Here is a 17,081-nt window from a genome sequence, read left to right as displayed (position 1 = left end):
ACGACGAGAAAAGGAGGTTTTCGGGTCCGGATGCGTCAAAGGGCCTCGTGTGAGGATTCGCATTCGTTTGGAGGTTTTTTCTTTATAAGGAGTACGTTAAATACTTCACGTCTCAAGAAATAAAACTACACCGAACTCTCACCTCGAAAGTCTTTGTTTCTTCTACATTCAACAGCTAGAATAGAAAAAAATGGTGTAAAATATTCGTCCCTGAGCGCCGCGGCGTGTCGCTGCTGTAGATCGTCGAACGTCAGCATCGCTCCGATTTCATCTGTCTGTGTCTGTGTCGCTTCTGCCGCAGCTCTTCTCTGAACTCGTAGCTGAACAGGGTGGTGTTTTCTCTGCACAGCTTGCCGTAGGCGTCCGTTAAAGCTCTGAACTGACTGATGGAGATGTCGGCGGGACGGAGAGTCGGGTCCACGTCGGCGCGCCGCAGGAGCTCCTCCGTCATCCTGGGTCTCTGAGCCACGGGAAACAACATCCTGTAGGAGAGGAGCAGGAGATGGTGCCGTTACAGGAGATACATCAACACCTTCTGACCAATCGGGATGCAGAATTCAACCCCGCTGTGGTCTCGCGATTAGGATCGTTAGCGTGGTGTTTTACAGACGTTCAGAAGAGAAGAAAAATTCTCTTAAAACATCATCCTCCTCCTCCTCCTCCTCCTCCTCCTCCTCTGTCGCTCCTCACACGGCCTCCTGGATCACCAGGGGAAAATAATACACTAACCAGGGGTGATTAATACACTAAATCATTTCTGTTGCTTTCTTTCTAACAGGCTTCTCATGTGGGGTGCCGATATTTTAGCTGCGATTAAAGCGGCCATAGTAACGTACAGAAATACTGTATTAATGAAAGGGATTCGACACAGTTTGTGTTCCGTGTTCTGACTTTAACAAGAGAAACCGGGCTTTAAAGCTTCGGCTTGTTATTTTTGCGACTCTGTGATCCGACGTCTCGCCGCCGCCTTCTTTACCTCACAGCAGCGAAAAAAAAACCAAAATGCTGTCAAAAAGTTTTCCTGCTGAATTTCTGTCATCTTGCTTCATCACGACTGTTCCTGCGAGATACAGCGACGTGCTCTCGTTCTCTTATTTATATAATAAATATATTTCCTCTATAAATGGGGCAAAAAGTTTTCGCTCCTACGGAGAACAAAGTAAGATTTTCTTTAAGTCGGCGTCGGACCTCCTGCAGAATGTGTGTTAAAGCGACTGGCCGATGGTGAGTGAAAGTAAAGGCTATAAAAATAAAAAGTAAAATCCTGGTGCATAAATATTGGCACCCCGAACAGAAGATGCCTACAGACTTGTGTGCGCAGCTTCATTCCTCGTCGTCTCGGCCCAGCGCTAATTACTGCTCTCACTGAGAAGGTTCCCTTATTAACGAGGCCTATTTACTGAGCGATACTAACGAGCCTTGGGTGACAGTTATTAAAGCAATATGTCAAAAGAAAGGAAGAGGAGAGAGGTGGAGAGGAGAAGGTAGAGAGGAGAGGAGAAGGTAGAGAGGAGAAGGTAGAGAGGAGAGGAGAAGAGAAGGTAGAGAGGAGAAGAGAAGGTAGAGAGCACTTACTCGAGCCCTTTGTGGCAGTGCTTCCTGCGGAACTGAAAGACGTTCCTGACCACTTTCTCCACCAGCTTAAAGGGCTGCTGGATGCGTGGCTTAACCAGAGGAGTGAAGTGAACCACCCCCACGTCCACCTACACACACACAGAGGAAGGAAAAGAACACAATCACAGTGAAGCATGACTCCCACACACACACACACACACACACACACACAGGGATGATGGACAGATAGCTGCAGGGAAGGGTGAGTGGTAGAAAAGGAAGGCAGTGACGCAGCAGTTGCCACAGTAACACCTGTTTGAAGGGGCCGTGAATACAAAAGAACGACTGCTAAAATGTCTCGGCGAAAAACTGCCACATCAAAACACAGCATGAGAAACAGCACCGTTTTTATACCCCAACAAACCAGCAAGGAGACTGTTGTGATGCTGGGATTGATGAAGGGGGAGAACCAACATTTAGCCTTGACTCCTCTTTCCTCTCTCTCTCTCTCTCTCTCATCCCGTCTCTCCTTCCCTCTCTCTCTCATCTTGTCTCTCCTTCCCTCTCACTCATCCTTTCTGTCTCTCCTCCTCTCTCTCATCTTCTGTCTTTCTCCATCTCTCCCTCCGTTTCATCCTCTCTCTCCACCCCCCCCCTCTCTCTCCATCCCCCCCCCCCCTCTCTCATCCTCCAGTCAGCGCTAAGCTGATATGACAAACTGTTGAAGAAAATCGTGCCAGAGCGAGCGAGCAGATCGGAGCCGAGCAGATCGGAGCGATGCCGCGCTCCTCCTCAGATCTCCCTCCCTCACAGTCTTGTTTTTTTTCCCCTCCTCTCTGAGGCAAAGCTCTTCCTTTCATTGTGAGCAATAAAAAGGAGCCGTGCACAACGAGCCCCAGGAGTGGAGGAGTGTAAATTTCTGAATCGCTTGGACGGTGAATGCAGAGCACCATATGGACCGTTTTGTTCTTTCTTCCCGGCGGACAGACTGAGGGAGAACCTCAAGATTCAGGAGAAACGGATACGGACATGATAACGTCAAGACCGCCGTCGTCTCTAACAGGTACGTGTGCGGAGTCGTGTTCTGTAGCGCCGGACGCGGGATGCGTTTCCTTCTCAATTACGTCTCCCTGTTTAATTTGGTGCTGGCAGGGACGAGAATCTGGAAGTGATGAAGGGAAACTTCATTAGTCTGATGATGAAAAACAAACACGGCTGTGATGCTTTCACCGTCGAGTCGTTCGTCTGCACCGGCACCATGCGAACTTTAGTGTGCTGCAGTGATGCAGGAAGCCGTCCGTCAGACCTGCGCTTCTCCTTACAACTTAATGACGAGACAGACGCACGTCATCATGGCATTAATTACAAAAATGAAAATCGATGAAATCGGTGTCTGTTTAAAATACACCAGAGTATCTATAGTGTCTCCTATAGAGGAGAGTCCTGTAGGAATTACACCATATATATTCTGCAGGCATTTTGTGTGTGTGTGTGTGTGTGTGTGTTGGGGGTTGGGATGGGGGGGTGTCGATGTTGCTATACTATACATGCAGCAGCATTTCTGCCTTCTGAAAGGTCCCAGTCACTTTGGAGTGTGATTTATGACACAGCAGCTACACGGCCTCATGCTCTCTCACTCTCTCGCTCACCCGCTGTGTGGTGATCTCTCTCTCTCTCTCTCTCTCTCTCTCACACACACCAATAATCCACTCCTAATAACCACAACACAGGAAAATCCTTCATCTTAAATCAATGGCATGTCAGCGTCACTGTCGTAAAAAAAAAAAACTGCATTTAAATGATTCGTAACTCTGAGAACGACTCGTTAATCCACCACACACACACACACAGTAAAAAAAGAAAAAGAAAAAAGAAAAACATCCTCTACTACAGTGCCAATTATAAACAAACCTCTGAATCTCTGTTTAAACTTTGATCAGAAAACATGAACTGTGAATCAACACCTTCACAATCAGTTGGTCGTGTTATCGTCGTAACGTGTGGAAGGAGTCTCCAGTGTCAGAGCTGCTGGGACCATGTTCGCTAAACCCTCCAGTAATGCAGCTCAGCCGCCGTGAGATAAACATCGTATAAAGGATTTGGTTTTCTGCATCGCCCAAAAGAACCGAGGCCCAATTTCTGAAGCATAATACGCAAAAAAATGACACAAAAGTAAGTACAAAAATTATCGCTACGATCAGTAAGCCAGGACAGACGGGCTCCAGTTATTGTGTTATGAAAAGTTTTTCGAGGCCACGATTACATAAATTAATAAACAATGTATAAGCAACAAACATTCTTATATCTTTATGTTCACCCGCAATGTTCTCCAGGTCCCTCGTGAGGTGAAAATCCCTCAGGACTAAAATAAAATGCCGGAGAACAATTCAATACCCAGCCGTGAATACAGGAACTGACGGAGGTGAGAAAACAATCCTGCATTAATCATGACGATGCGTCCGAAAGACACGCGCAAGTACTTTAGCTGGAGTGGAAGGAGAAAAGCAGGGATGTGCTGCAGTTCCTGCTGCTGTGCAGAAGAAAAATAAATAAATAAATAAATAAATAAAAAGTACTCCTGTGTTCAAGGAACAGCCCACGGCACGGAGAAGAAGCAAAAGTGTCGCCTGATATCTGCAGATCTCGGCTGAGACACATTACAATGAAGAACGGATTTGTTTTTTTTTAATGGGAGAACAAATGAAACGTTCTTCGTGAATGTAACGTGAAAGCAATTTTTGAAATAAACGACTGCGCAATAAAAACACAACAAACGCAGACCCACATGCGTCAGGGTGTAATTTGCATTTATATTAACGCAGATCGCGGCATCGCTCCGATCTCTTTTGGTGTGGACACCGAGACAAGGACGTTTTCAGGGGACCCTCGGTAACAAACTGCACGTTCAGCTAAATCTGTCAAATATGAAAAGCTCGGATGCGAGCGACAAAAAAACAAACAATCGTGTCCTGAAAATAAAGCGAATGCAAAGTAGACAGAAACATTTCCCGGACCGGGGGAAGGATGACGACGTCCAGCGGTAAAGAGGTGTTAAAATCAGAGCCGTGGGCTTTTAATAAAGGCCTCGAACCTTCACACTCCCCTGGTGCATGTTAGCAGTTTGCTTCTGTCCCTATTATTTTGTGGAATGGCAAGAGATTTATACCGGCTGTTATTTAGACGGTGTTGTATGCAAATCGGGAATATTTATGGAAATAATAATTACAACTGTTTAATTATTATTGCTCAAATTTTATTAGGTTTCATTCGAGCCCATTTTACATCAGACCCAGCAGTGCTGCTGCAAGTCAGTGTTATTAATCGCGATGAATGCTGTTCTTATTTAGAGAATAATCTATATAAAAACACACACACACACACACCAAAGGTTTTCTTGGTTATGAAACAAAATGTCAGCCTAAACAGACATTACTTTCAGCACCGAAAGCAGAGTGTGATGACTGAAGGTCAGCGGAACAGAAGGCAGGACTGTGACTGTTGCTAGGGTTCGTGTTTGGTTTACTACAAGTATTGATTCAGGACGAATTCGACATCAATGAGAAAGACACTAAAGGCTGAACTGACTGGACCACACACACACATACACACACCATATAGACCTGATTCAAGTAATGAAGTTAGAGCTGACTGCAGTTGGTTGGTTATACGGTCTTTATAAAATCAGCCCCGAGTGTGTTTTATCTCGCTCTCTGTCCTCTTTGTCATTCGTGAATCAAGGTCGTATAACTGCAGAAGGGAGATGGAAAGGGGAGGGTGGTGGTGGTGGGGGAGTCTTGGTCCCTGCTTTATAGAATATATTCATGTATGCACGTGTGTGTGTGTGTGTGAGTGAGAGAGAGAGAGAGAGAGAGAGAGAGAGAGAGAGAGAGAGAGAGAGAGAGAGAGTGTGTGTGTGTGTCAGTTTAAACTAAATCGAGTTCACCTTGAATATTAGACTAAATAGGGACAGGTCCTTAGACTCACTGTGCATCGCCAACATCTGGCCAGATGTAAGGTGAAGGACGGCTCATGTTCTATTCACTCACAATGCTCTGATTAACACATTAACGAGGTGCAGAACCGAAAATGTACTAACTATAGAACAGTATTTTAAAACATGTTTAATCATATTATTAAACATCATCTTTTATATATGTGTACATTTTATAATCTGTATTTTATTTACACTAATATGTACCGGGTAGAGATAATTAAAGGAAATAGATTTAAGGAATAAATCTTAGTAAAAATATTGGCACTATATATTATATCTTTGATATAATACTGTGGCAATAAATATACTTGTAATAAACCCAAATCATGAGAAGTAAACAAAAATAAACACACCCTAATCTTACTATCTGTACAGTAAATACATGTTAGATTGTGTTCATTAGCTTAAGGGCTAGTTATGCTAGGTGCTGTTTAATACAAAGGTAGTTTATATAATAAGTGCAAAATAAATTTCCCAAAAACACAAACCACGTGTTTGTAGACAAAAATAAAACTTTAAATTGTAGTTTACAGAATGATGTTGATTCTAAACCGAATTCCTTGTGAGTGTCAACACAATAAACCTAATTCTGATTCTGATTCATAACGGTCCAGAGACGGGTTGCCAAATTGGAGTCACTACAAAACGAGTGACGGGTTTTAAATCTATCCAAATTCATTAGAACTATTAGGAATTAATTTAACAAATAATAATTAGATCACATTTATTTTGTCTACATAAATAGTACATTTTATAGCACAAATGTTGTCTTTTATAGATTATAGCACATTTTTGACGGAGAGGGGATTTCGCTAAACATGGCAACTACACGCGAACACTTTCAATACAAGACGGAGGTAAAAAGCGGTAAAACAGCGGAGTCCGTTTGTTCATCGTGACGCAGGAGGAGGAGAAAAACACCCAGGAGGACACAGAGAGAGAGAGAGAGAGAGAGAGAGAGAGAGAGAGAGAGAGAGAGAGAGAGAGAGAGAGACGAGTTCATATCCCGTGTTTTCGTTGTGTGCGCGCGCGGCTGAGGCAGTGAGTGAGAGGCTCGTGCGTGTGCGCGTGTGAAGCTCTGCACCAGTCTGAGGTAAAGATGCTTCTGTTATTTTCCTTTAAACAAAATCGTTAAAAACCAAAAAACACGCAGCACAAGCGTGTGTCAGCCTTCAGCGCTCTTTAATGTTGTTAAACTACAAACAGGAACAACGTTACCCGGTGTGTGTGTGTGTGTGTGTGTGTGTGTGTGTGTGTGTGTGTGTGTGTGTGTGAGAGAGAGAGAGAGAGAGAGAGAGGGAGGGAGAGAGAGAGTGTGTGTGGGGGAGAATGTGTGTGTGTGTGTGTGTTTGTGTATGGGGGTATATGTGTGTGGGGTGTGTGTGTGTGTGTGTGTGTGTGAGTGTGTGTGTGGGGTATGTGAGAGAGAGAGTGAGTGTGTGTGTGTGGGGGGGGGGAGAATATGTGTGTGTGTGAGGGAGAGTGTGTGTATGTATGTGTGTGTGGGGTATATGTGTGTGTGAGTGTGTGTGGGGTGTATGTGTGTGCATGTGTATTGGGTATATGTGTGTGTGTGTGTGTGTGTGTGTGTGTGTGTGTGTGTGAGAGAGAGAGAGAGTGTGTGTGTGTGTGTTTATGCGCACGAGACACCGTCATGTAGCCCCACAAAGATCAGGGTGTCCCTTTGCTGTAACGAGGAAGACTCCAGCTCTTGTTCCTGGTGAGGGAAGGTGCCAAAGGGGATGATGATGAGGAGGAGGAGGAGGAGGATGTGGACTTGCCTGATCACTCACTCAGTTCTCTGTTTATTTTCTCAGGAAGCCGCTGGTGCTAAAGACGACCGGACGCTTAGACGAGCGCCCGTGTGAATGGTGTCCCTTGCAGACGAACTGGTCAAGATGGCGTCCACGGGCACACAGATCTTTGGCTTTGTGCTGGCACTGCTGGGCATCCTGGGTGTTACGGTGGCCACACTGCTGCCCAACTGGAAGGTGAGCGCAGACTCGGGCTCAAGCATCATCACGGTCATCTCGCAGATGCAGGGCCTGTGGATGGACTGCACCTGGTACAGCACAGGGATGTTCAGCTGCACACTCAAGTACTCTGTGCTGGCGTTGCCTGCATACCTGCAGACGGCACGTACAACCATGGTGCTGTCCTGCATCCTGGCCGCACTCGGGCTCTGCCTGGGGTCGCTCGGGCTCAAGTGCACGCACTGGGGTGGGGGCAGGAGAGCAAAACGTCACGCTGCACTGGCGGCCGGAGTCTGCTTCGTAGCCTCTGGGTTCTTGTGCCTGGTGCCTGCGTCCTGGTACACCAACGAGGTCATCGTCAGCTTTCTGGACGCCAGTGTACACGAGAGCAACAAGTTTGAACCGGGTGGCGCCGTCTACGTCGCGTTCGTCTCATCCGGTTTTCTTCTCACTGGTGGCTTCATCTTCTGCCTGTCTTGCTCGGGCAAGCGTCACGGCCCTCAGGATCTCGTCCTGCTGCCACCGGATAAACTCCTACTTCAGCAGCAACAGCATCTCCTCCAGCAGCGGCACTTAGACCAGCTCCAGCACCAGTACTGCACTCTGTCGCCTCTGGATAATAAGACAGGATACAGCCTGCAGGACTACGTGTAAACAAAACACGCTCGCGACACTCGTCCCCTCCTTTACAAGCACAAAACAGTGGAGGAAGCTTTAGAACAGACGAGTCGTGTGGAACCGATCAAAGATGGAGCGAGCGGAGGACGAACGAGACGCAGAGCTCCTGCATACGACTTTTTAGCTGGAAATAAATCCCCACACGCTACTAGGGATGCATCGATACCATAATACTCAATAATGACTCAAACACGGCGTCCAGGAACACGCCCTTAGGCGCCGTTTATGCTTCCCCGCTATAATCCATGGCCATAAATAAACGAGTTTACACACTTACACCGTTCGACTTGTTCTTCGGAACGTTAGCTAGTCGACTGTAAGTGAAGTGAATTAGCTAGCTACTGTAGTCCGCGTGTTCGTCTGCGATGAAGTTAGTAAACGTTCGTCTTCACCGATGCTGGCTGATCTTATGTAAGAACAATATGCTGTTATTTAAAGAAGTGTTGTTTTCACGTCCCTGACTTTATCTGCAGTTGTTATTTCTCACGTAGCCGGTGTTTGTTGCTAGCGATGAACTTTATGTTTAAGATGTTTTACTCGTGTCGTACGAAGATGCTGTAGTCTGCGGTACGGCGTCTGCGCTGGTTAACTGTGAAACGCAGCCACGTCGCCGCCAAATGCGCTAGAATTAGCACTAGTAAATAAACACGGTATGGGATCAATACCGGTGTCGGTATCGATGCATCCCTAGATTTAACCCCTTCCCCAAAGATTAGAAATGAAAAGCAATCAGTTAGCTGCTAATGATTTTTTCGTAACCTCGGAGTCGGCAATACGTCCCCTAAAGGCAATAGTGCGAGAAAGACAGACTTTTTTTTTTCCTAATTTTTTTCTACTCTTCGGCCGTGTCCGTCTGAGTAATAGTACAACTAATAAAATCTCTTGTCTTATTTTGTTAGCTGATAGAATGATTGATATGATTGTTGCCTCAGCATGCTGTTTGGAGACTGTGCATAATGCAGCCGAATGCCTGGTAGAGAATCGAGTCATAGCCACATTGCCTGTGCCTCAATGAGAAAACACACAGAACATTATAGCAAGCGGGTGGGTTTTTTTTTTTTTTTTTTTTGAAAGGGGGGGGGGGGGCGTGATTAGAGAATGAATGGGGCTGCTGGGTTTGGAATGACACACACAAACACACACGCACGCACAAACACACAAACACACACAGAGAACAGGACGTGTGTGTGTGTGAGGGGTTTTTTGGTTAAGCTTGCTCAATGCATGCTGCTTACTGCTTTATCTCTCTCCCTCACACACACACACACACACACACACACACACACACACACATACACAGAGTTAGCTGCATGTCTGCACTTTTTTTTTTAAATCAACGTCAATACGCACTGCTATGGAAACCGAATCCTGCACCCAAATATGTGTGTATGTGTGTCTGGAGGTCTGTGTGCATGTCAGTGAGCTAGAAAGAAAGGAGAGAGAGAGAGAGAGAGAGAGAGAATGAGAGTGAGAATGAGAATGTGTGTGTGTGTTTGGAATGTTTAGAATCTCGGCTTTATTCGCCGACCCAAAGAATACCTCCAGAACACAGTATGGTGTGAGGATCGAACCCGAACTCTTACATCATCGGCAATTTGAAAATCCATCCAGATTTTTATAACAAGGTGGAAGTTTCATGGCGTCGAGGCCGACACTGACGCTGGCACTGACGCAATTTTCTCCCCCTTATGATCTGGGCTGGTTCCCATCAGCAGTACATCTGCCATCAGATTTGCACCAGCAGGAGATCGCTCTTCATCTCAGGCTCCAGTGAGTTCTCAGCGCCGCACTCATCCTCACACACAGCCCTCATTCTCTCCGGCTCCATATGCAAAAGGTGCGTACGTCGCTAACGAGACAAATCAACACAACCCTAGCGGAATTCGCTGGAAATTTAAGTCTAGTTGTGTTACATTTTGAGAGGTTAAGTAAAGGATTAGCAACCAGCATTTTCTGCAGTAAAACTGCAGCTAACCAAAAGTTTTGGTACCCCGTATATATGGATACTGATGCTACCTTGCATATGGAGAAAGAGAACAGCCATCATGACCATTTCCTGGTGTGTTATTGTACATTAAGTGTGTGTGCGCACGCGCATGTGCTTTCTGAGCTCGCCGTCGACAGCGACGCGCTTTCCTGCTCTGCTGAGACGAGGAATTTATTCCACGTTGCTCTGAGTTGGCAAAGCGAGCCGTGGCACTGATGGATGGCACAGCGCATTCTTCCTCTCGAGCAGATTCCCACAGGCGAGCAGATGGCTCTGCCCAGCTTCTCTCTCTCACAGGCATCCGTGGGCGTGCTGAGTGGGCACGGAGATGCCCTCCTGGGGCGGATTACTCCACCCCACAGCCCACAGTGCCGGTGCTCGTGCCATAATGACTAGCATTACTCAATGCAATAATTTTCTCCTCTTCTCTCATGCCCTGTTGATCTGCTCAGACACTGCCATTGTTCCAGCTGTGAATGTGCCAAATCCATGGTATTTATACACACACATCCATATATATATATATATATATATATATATATTTTTTTTTTAAAATACTGTTATATAACGTAACAGATACTCAACAAATCCTCCATCTTGTCAAGTTGCACACAAATGTTTCATGATCATAAGCCATTTTATCATGTTTTTTATATTTCTCATACTTTTTGATTCCTTTCTGCAATGTTCCATGATGCAGTATTTTACACACACACACACACACACACACACACACACACACACTATATATATATATTATCTAGATATACCTAATATCTTCTCGCCGGTTTGGCAGCTTGATGGGTTTGATTTTTGTTGAAGAGAATATATGTATATGCAGTTCTCAGTTTTAACGCCCAGGCATGTTTATAGTGAATCTTCTTTATAAGAAGACGACGCATTTTTTTACACCTTTACTCGTGTAATCCCGCGTTACTGCAGATGTTTTGTTTATTATTACATTGCTAAATAAATAAAGAGCAGATTAAATGTGCAGCGTGTCGGGAAGTGCGTCGGGTAAAAACGCGAGCTCTTGTTACGCGGCGTAGCTTTCGTTAGCGCATTAAGACAGGAGCTGCACGTCGGGTTCCGCCCGGCGGCTAACTGGAGGGATCTCGAGGGGGACGGACGCGGCGGATTTTTGTGGACGCTTCAGCACTTCTTGATTTTTGCAGAGAAACGAGCATCACGTGCGACTCTGCTGTTGTTTCAGTCTGCTTGTGCAAGTAGTTCTATTTTTTATTAATAAAACTATTTTGTGGACGCAGTTTGTCTTTAAAAAGCCGTTTTATTCATTATTTATTTAAGGAAGGTGTCCAGGTTTAACTGTTTAACTCTCCTTGTTTTTCTTCCCATCTCCACACCCCACTGTGTTGCACAGTGTGTAGGCTGATGTGTTATTTCTACTTAATCTCTATAGACACATTTCTCTCAGTCTCTATTTTTAAATCCATCATCATGAGTGTACACAAAAACACTAAACACACAAGAACAGGCAAGAAATCCCTCCCGATTAAAGGAGCCGTTGCTAATTTTTCTGGAGCCCCCTGCTGCCTACAAGAAGAACTGCAATGATACAACATTAAGCAGCTCCACACTATTCCACTCAAAACAAACTGCTCTGTATGAATCTGAACTTACAGCTGGAGACTGGTTTTCTGGGCCAGAAACCTGCTGACAGCGTTCACCCTGGACATTTCTTTATTTTTCAGCTGGAGCTCTTGTGATGTTTTTTTTTTTTTGCCTTTGCTGAAGATTTAGGAGACAGAAATTCAAGCGAGTTTGAGCTGCTTGTGTGATCTGACAGTCACGGTGAAAGTGGATCGTCACAACAAACGCATGCGGTTATTTTTAGCAACACTATTGGAAAATAAACTATTTTTTCTATTCAGCACGTCCTAAATCTCTACGGTGACTCATTTCTCTTCTCACTTGCCTTTCAAATTGTGACCTGACGGATCAGGAGGTTTAAAAATAAAGCCTGATGTCATTCTGTGCCAAAAATACTATTATATGATTATCATTGAAAGTTACACACGGCCCCTTTAAGGCAAAACTGACTCACGTATTGACAGAATTCCTTTTTTTGGTGTTCCTCATGAGTTCACATGAACATACCGATGAAATGTGTGTGTGTCTCTAACGAGGGTCAGTGGGCTGTGGAGCAGCAGGTTAGTCATCCAGGTTGCAGCAGATTGCAGCCAAGAGTGTGTCGATGTTGCTGAAACCGGCTCGCCGTGAGCCGTCACACAGACCGAGTCGTCCTGTACGTGTCCTCACAGAGCTGCCACGTCTCATCATCCTCTTTCAGCCTAATGTGCCTAACGGCAAGCCGCGTTATAAATGGCTCCTTCCTACGAGGACGGTACGTACGCATACCGGTGGCTTGGAGCTCATCCGGTCGACTCTTCTCTAATTGTGCTTTAAATCAGAATTGACATGGAGGCTTTTTTAATGCTTCCTCTTTTGGAACAAACATCCACTCGGTTCTGATTGTTCAGGAAAGAAAGTTAAGAAAAATCACAAGGAACGAATGTAGAAGCAGCCCTGTGTGTTTAACCTACATTTCTTTAATGAGTCTCTGGATTACACCGCGGCCGTGACAGACCGTAGATCACGACTAAACCCTCAGGGTCTTTAACACGAAAGGTTTCGAAACTGAAAGTCAAACTTTATAACGTTTGTTTATAACGTTATCTGTTTTGCGAGTTTAACACCATATACACCATCAGGAAGGAAGAAACCTCGAGAAGACCCGAACCTCAAAAACAACAGAACTCGGATGTTGAGTGTGTATTAGTTTGAGGCAGTGAGAAGGTCGCTAAAGCTTCACCAGAGGAAACAGTGTGTCAAACATCATCCGTAAGACACACAGGGATTAGTGAGCTAAAGTGTAGATAAGTACAAATCAACACCTGAGGGTAAAATCTGTCCCCCATCTTAATGATGCTCCACAGCAGCAGGCTTTTGTTTACTTGAATGCTGAGACACCACATATACACCACGTATACACCACCTATACACACCACGTATACACACCACGTATACACCACCTATATACGCCACGTATACACCACGTATACACCACATATAAACCATATATACACCACCTACACACCACGTATACACACCACGTATACACCACCTGTACACACCACGTATACACCACCTATACACACCACGTATACACCACCTATACACACCACGTATACACCACCTATACACACCACGTATACACCACCTATACACCACCTATATACACCACGTATACACACCACGTACACACACCACGTACACACCATGTATATACACCACGTATACACCACGTATACACCACATACATATACACCACCTATACACCACCTATACACCACAGATACACCACGTATACACCACAAACAACTCGACAAGACGAACCTGGCAGAAATGGTGCAAACGATGTACGGAAAAGAGCGTATTTTTTCATGTTGCTAGGCAACTGCACACCAACATAATCACCATAGCTACCAAAGCAAGGTGGTGAACATCTGCACAAGGGTCTGTGTAAGAATCTGAGGGTAAAATCTGTCCCCCATCTTAATGATGCTCCACAGCAGCAGGCTTCTGTTTACTTGAATGCTGAGACACCACGTATACACCACCTATACACACCACGTATACACCACCTATACACACCACGTATACACCACGTATACACCACCTATACACACCACGTATACACCACCTATACACACCACGTATACACACCACATACACCACATATAAACCACATATACACCACCTATACACACCACATATACACCACGTATACACCACCTATACACCCCACCTATACACCCCACCTATACACACCACGTATACACACCACGTATACACACCACGTATACACACCACGTATACACCACCTATACACACCACCTATACACACCACCTATACACCACCTATACACACCACGTATACACACCACGTATACACACCACGTATACACACCACGTATACACACCACGTATACACACCACGTATACACCACCTATATACACCACGTATACACACCACGTATACACCACCTATACACACCACGTACACACCATGTATATACACCACGTATACACCACGTATACACACACCACCTATACACCACCTATACACCACAGATACACCACAGATACACCACAAACAACTCGACAAGACGAACCTGGCAGAAATTATGCAAACGATGTACGGAAAAGAGCGTATTTTTTCATGTTGCTAGGCAACTGCACACCAACATAATCACCATAGCTACCAAAGCAAGGTGGCGAACATCTGCACAAGGGTCTGTGTAAGAATCTGACAGAACGCTGCCTGAATTTAATCAGAGTTTTGCCTTTGAAGGCCTCTGAGCTCTTGATGTCTCCTATCTGTAATGACATGACTAAAGCCCTCGGTCCCGCGCGAACCGGACGAGAGAACGCAGCGGTCTGGAGGGCGGACGAAACACGACGGCGGATCGGAAACGACACGGTGTTTAATCCGATTCTGTGCTGCTGGGAAATGATGAAACGATGTCAGACACACACTGAAACACCGCTGCATGTTCACCGAGTGTGAAAACCCATCAGAACGACTCGATGTGAGCGAACGATGGAATGATCGGCTCCAGAGATCACAACTAGCCTAACTAGTCGAGCTAGCCTTCAGAAATAGAGGCCAGATTTTCTCCTGAAAAGTGTACGATACGATACGGGAGAATATAGAAGTGTGTGTGTGTGTGTGTGTGTGACCTTTCCCTGATGCCTCAGCAGCTCTAACCCCCAGGCCACATCTCACAAGACTGATGATGCTGCCCTTGCCCGGTGGGCTGTAAACTGCTGAGACAGGCTCGATGGGCCCGAGAGAGAATCCTATCTGACGATTCACAGCTTGTAATATTCCACACAGAGCATCGCTTCACTGCTGCAGGGCATTTTTATGCTCCTGCATGAAAACCTTACGTTAAGGCTGCAGTAAATATCGCCGCATCCGGGGGACGGTCGCAGTCATGCGAGAGTCGTTTATCAGCAGAAAAACGAGAAAACGCTTTGGCGCAGGTGAGAGTTGTGTATGCAGGAGAGATGTGGAAATTCTGCGTGACGTTCAGGATAAATACGCTTTTGTTCTCCGGTCTCGAACCCGCTGTAACGAGCACGAGAAGTGCGAGGTGTTGTGTAGCATCACGTCCCTGTACACAGCGAGCCACAGTGCGCCGTTTGTCTCGTCTTTACCTTCCACGTAGCGTATAATCCTGAGCCTGCTGCCGTTCTGTGCACTGCAGTGGACCTCGGGGTGAAAATAAATAAATAAATAAACAAGCAAAAGGCAGCAGTAATTTTCACATCAAGCTGTTACTGAGGCACGAGAGAGCGAGACCAAGCGAGAGATTTATTACCTTCTCCTTCCACTCAATTCCACAATAAACTCCAGATATCATTACAGAGCCCACGCCAGCCGTGTACACGGAGGCCACGCTGTAAATTACTGAATATTCATCCGATACTGTCGGAACGATCGGGATTTACTGCCGCTCGGCGTTCTCCGTGACCTCGTTTAGCCGAGACTCGGATTACAGATGATTAGAAAATAATACAGCTATGTTCTGACGTGCTAGAAACAGGACCGTGTTCCGGACGGGGACGTGAGGCGACGTGGCCGTGATCCAGCTCGCTGCTCTACAGAACCGCGTTAAAGTGGCCGGCTTCCAAACGGCTTCATTTTAAACAGGAATATTTTTAGAGTTAACCTTGAGACGTGAGATATTAAGGGAAAGCTGCCACGGGCTTTTCTATACCCCCGATACCTCATTTGACCCCATTTTGAGATCAGATCTGGTCCCGTTTATCGTGATCCTCGGGGTGAACATGACTCTGTTCTGTTGCAGGATGAGTTTGTTTTCCTAAATCGTAATCCAATGCAAATTAAACACTTTTTCCCACAACCATGCCACCTGTAATGCACAGGGAGCTCGAGAAGTAGATTAAAGTGACACTGTGGGATTTATAGCGCCCTCTGCTGCTTGTGAGGTGAATTACAATCATGATTTAAACTCTGACCGTTCATCTCGGCCCCATGAACCGACCTCGCTGTCTCGGTTTAAAACACAGACGCAGATTTAAGCCACTATAATACAGTGGACTTCTTAAATGTGTGTGTGTGTGTGTGTGTGTTCGATCATCCTGTTGAAGGCCAAGTATTTGTCAGGACAAGCATGTGCTGGTGGCTGTCCACGCCTCGCTCTGCTGCCTGATCGATAGCCATCATTAATCCTCCATCTCAGGCCACTTTCTCGTGTGTGTGTGTGTGTGTGTGTGTGTGGACGCTGCTGCCAGGTCAGGTCACCGAGCGTATGTCCGTCATGGCTCTGAAGCGGCGCTGCTTGGACACAGAAGCTGCTGAAAAGCCTGAAGCTCTTCTGTGATGTAGGGTTTGTGTGAGAGACAGAAATCTGCCCCCAAACTCTACAGTGTCTCAGGACAGAAGACAGAAGAGGAATAAAAGCGACGAGTTCTCAGCGTTCATCTTTATTTTAAATGTTAAATAAAACTCCTAACTCAATTCTGACCAACACTTTTTATAGTTTTTTTTTAATTGTCGTCATTTTATTATCTGTCCGTTTTAGTAGTTTAGTTACATGATCATGTGACTAAAATGTTAGATCACAATAGTAAAAAAAAACGATGATCTGTGCAGCCGTAATGAGCAGCTGTTGTGTAAGCGGTGTGTGTGTGTGTGTTAAATGTCATGTAGGAGGATGTGTGTGTGTGTGTGTTAAATGTCAGGTAGGACACACACACACCTCAGCCAATCAGAATGTACAGCAGCCTTCAAGGACGAGTGAAGTCACTCATGGTGACAGTAGAAGGAGCCTCGCAGCAGTGA

General features: G+C 45.6%; 2 protein-coding genes and 1 long non-coding RNA gene across 8 annotated transcripts in view; 2 read left to right on the top strand and 1 right to left on the bottom strand.

Annotated features, from left to right (window-relative positions):
- Nucleotides 1–136: 136 nt before the first annotated feature.
- The window catches only part of tfb1m (transcription factor B1, mitochondrial), a 22,969-nt gene continuing 6,024 nt past the window's right edge, over nucleotides 137–17,081 (bottom strand). For all 4 annotated transcript variants that reach the window (XM_027157081.2, XM_027157083.2, XM_027157082.2 and 1 more), the window contains exons 7-8: nucleotides 1,576–1,703; nucleotides 137–482 (exon numbers count right to left, since the gene is read on the bottom strand). In XM_027157081.2, the coding sequence (XP_027012882.2) occupies nucleotides 251–482; nucleotides 1,576–1,703 (360 nt within the window). In that variant the 3' untranslated portion in view covers nucleotides 137–250. The remainder of the gene's footprint in view (nucleotides 483–1,575; nucleotides 1,704–17,081) is intronic.
- On the top strand, nucleotides 2,284–9,097 carry LOC113649345 (claudin-20). 3 transcript variants are annotated; one of them, XM_047821361.1, is made up of 2 exons: nucleotides 2,284–2,617; nucleotides 7,366–9,097. In XM_047821361.1, the coding sequence occupies exon 2, from the start codon at nucleotides 7,417–7,419 to the stop codon at nucleotides 8,173–8,175; it is 759 nt and encodes a 252-aa protein (XP_047677317.1). In that variant the 5' UTR covers nucleotides 2,284–2,617; nucleotides 7,366–7,416; the 3' UTR covers nucleotides 8,176–9,097. The 3 variants fall into 3 exon arrangements, with proteins under 3 accessions (XP_047677317.1, XP_027012889.1, XP_047677318.1); XM_027157088.2 differs by lacking the exon at nucleotides 2,284–2,617 and adding an exon at nucleotides 6,168–6,641; XM_047821362.1 differs by lacking the exon at nucleotides 2,284–2,617 and adding an exon at nucleotides 7,124–7,268.
- LOC125146001 lies at nucleotides 3,340–12,192 on the top strand. The gene is made up of 2 exons (XR_007144499.1): nucleotides 3,340–5,459; nucleotides 9,635–12,192. It is a non-coding gene; the product is annotated as an uncharacterized LOC125146001 (long non-coding RNA).

Source organism: Tachysurus fulvidraco, chromosome 12 (genome assembly GCF_022655615.1).
Source record: "Tachysurus fulvidraco isolate hzauxx_2018 chromosome 12, HZAU_PFXX_2.0, whole genome shotgun sequence".
NCBI classification, from domain to species: domain Eukaryota; kingdom Metazoa; phylum Chordata; class Actinopteri; order Siluriformes; family Bagridae; genus Tachysurus; species Tachysurus fulvidraco.
Note: the sequence above shows the minus strand (reverse complement) of the source record. Positions and strands in the feature narration are given on the sequence as shown.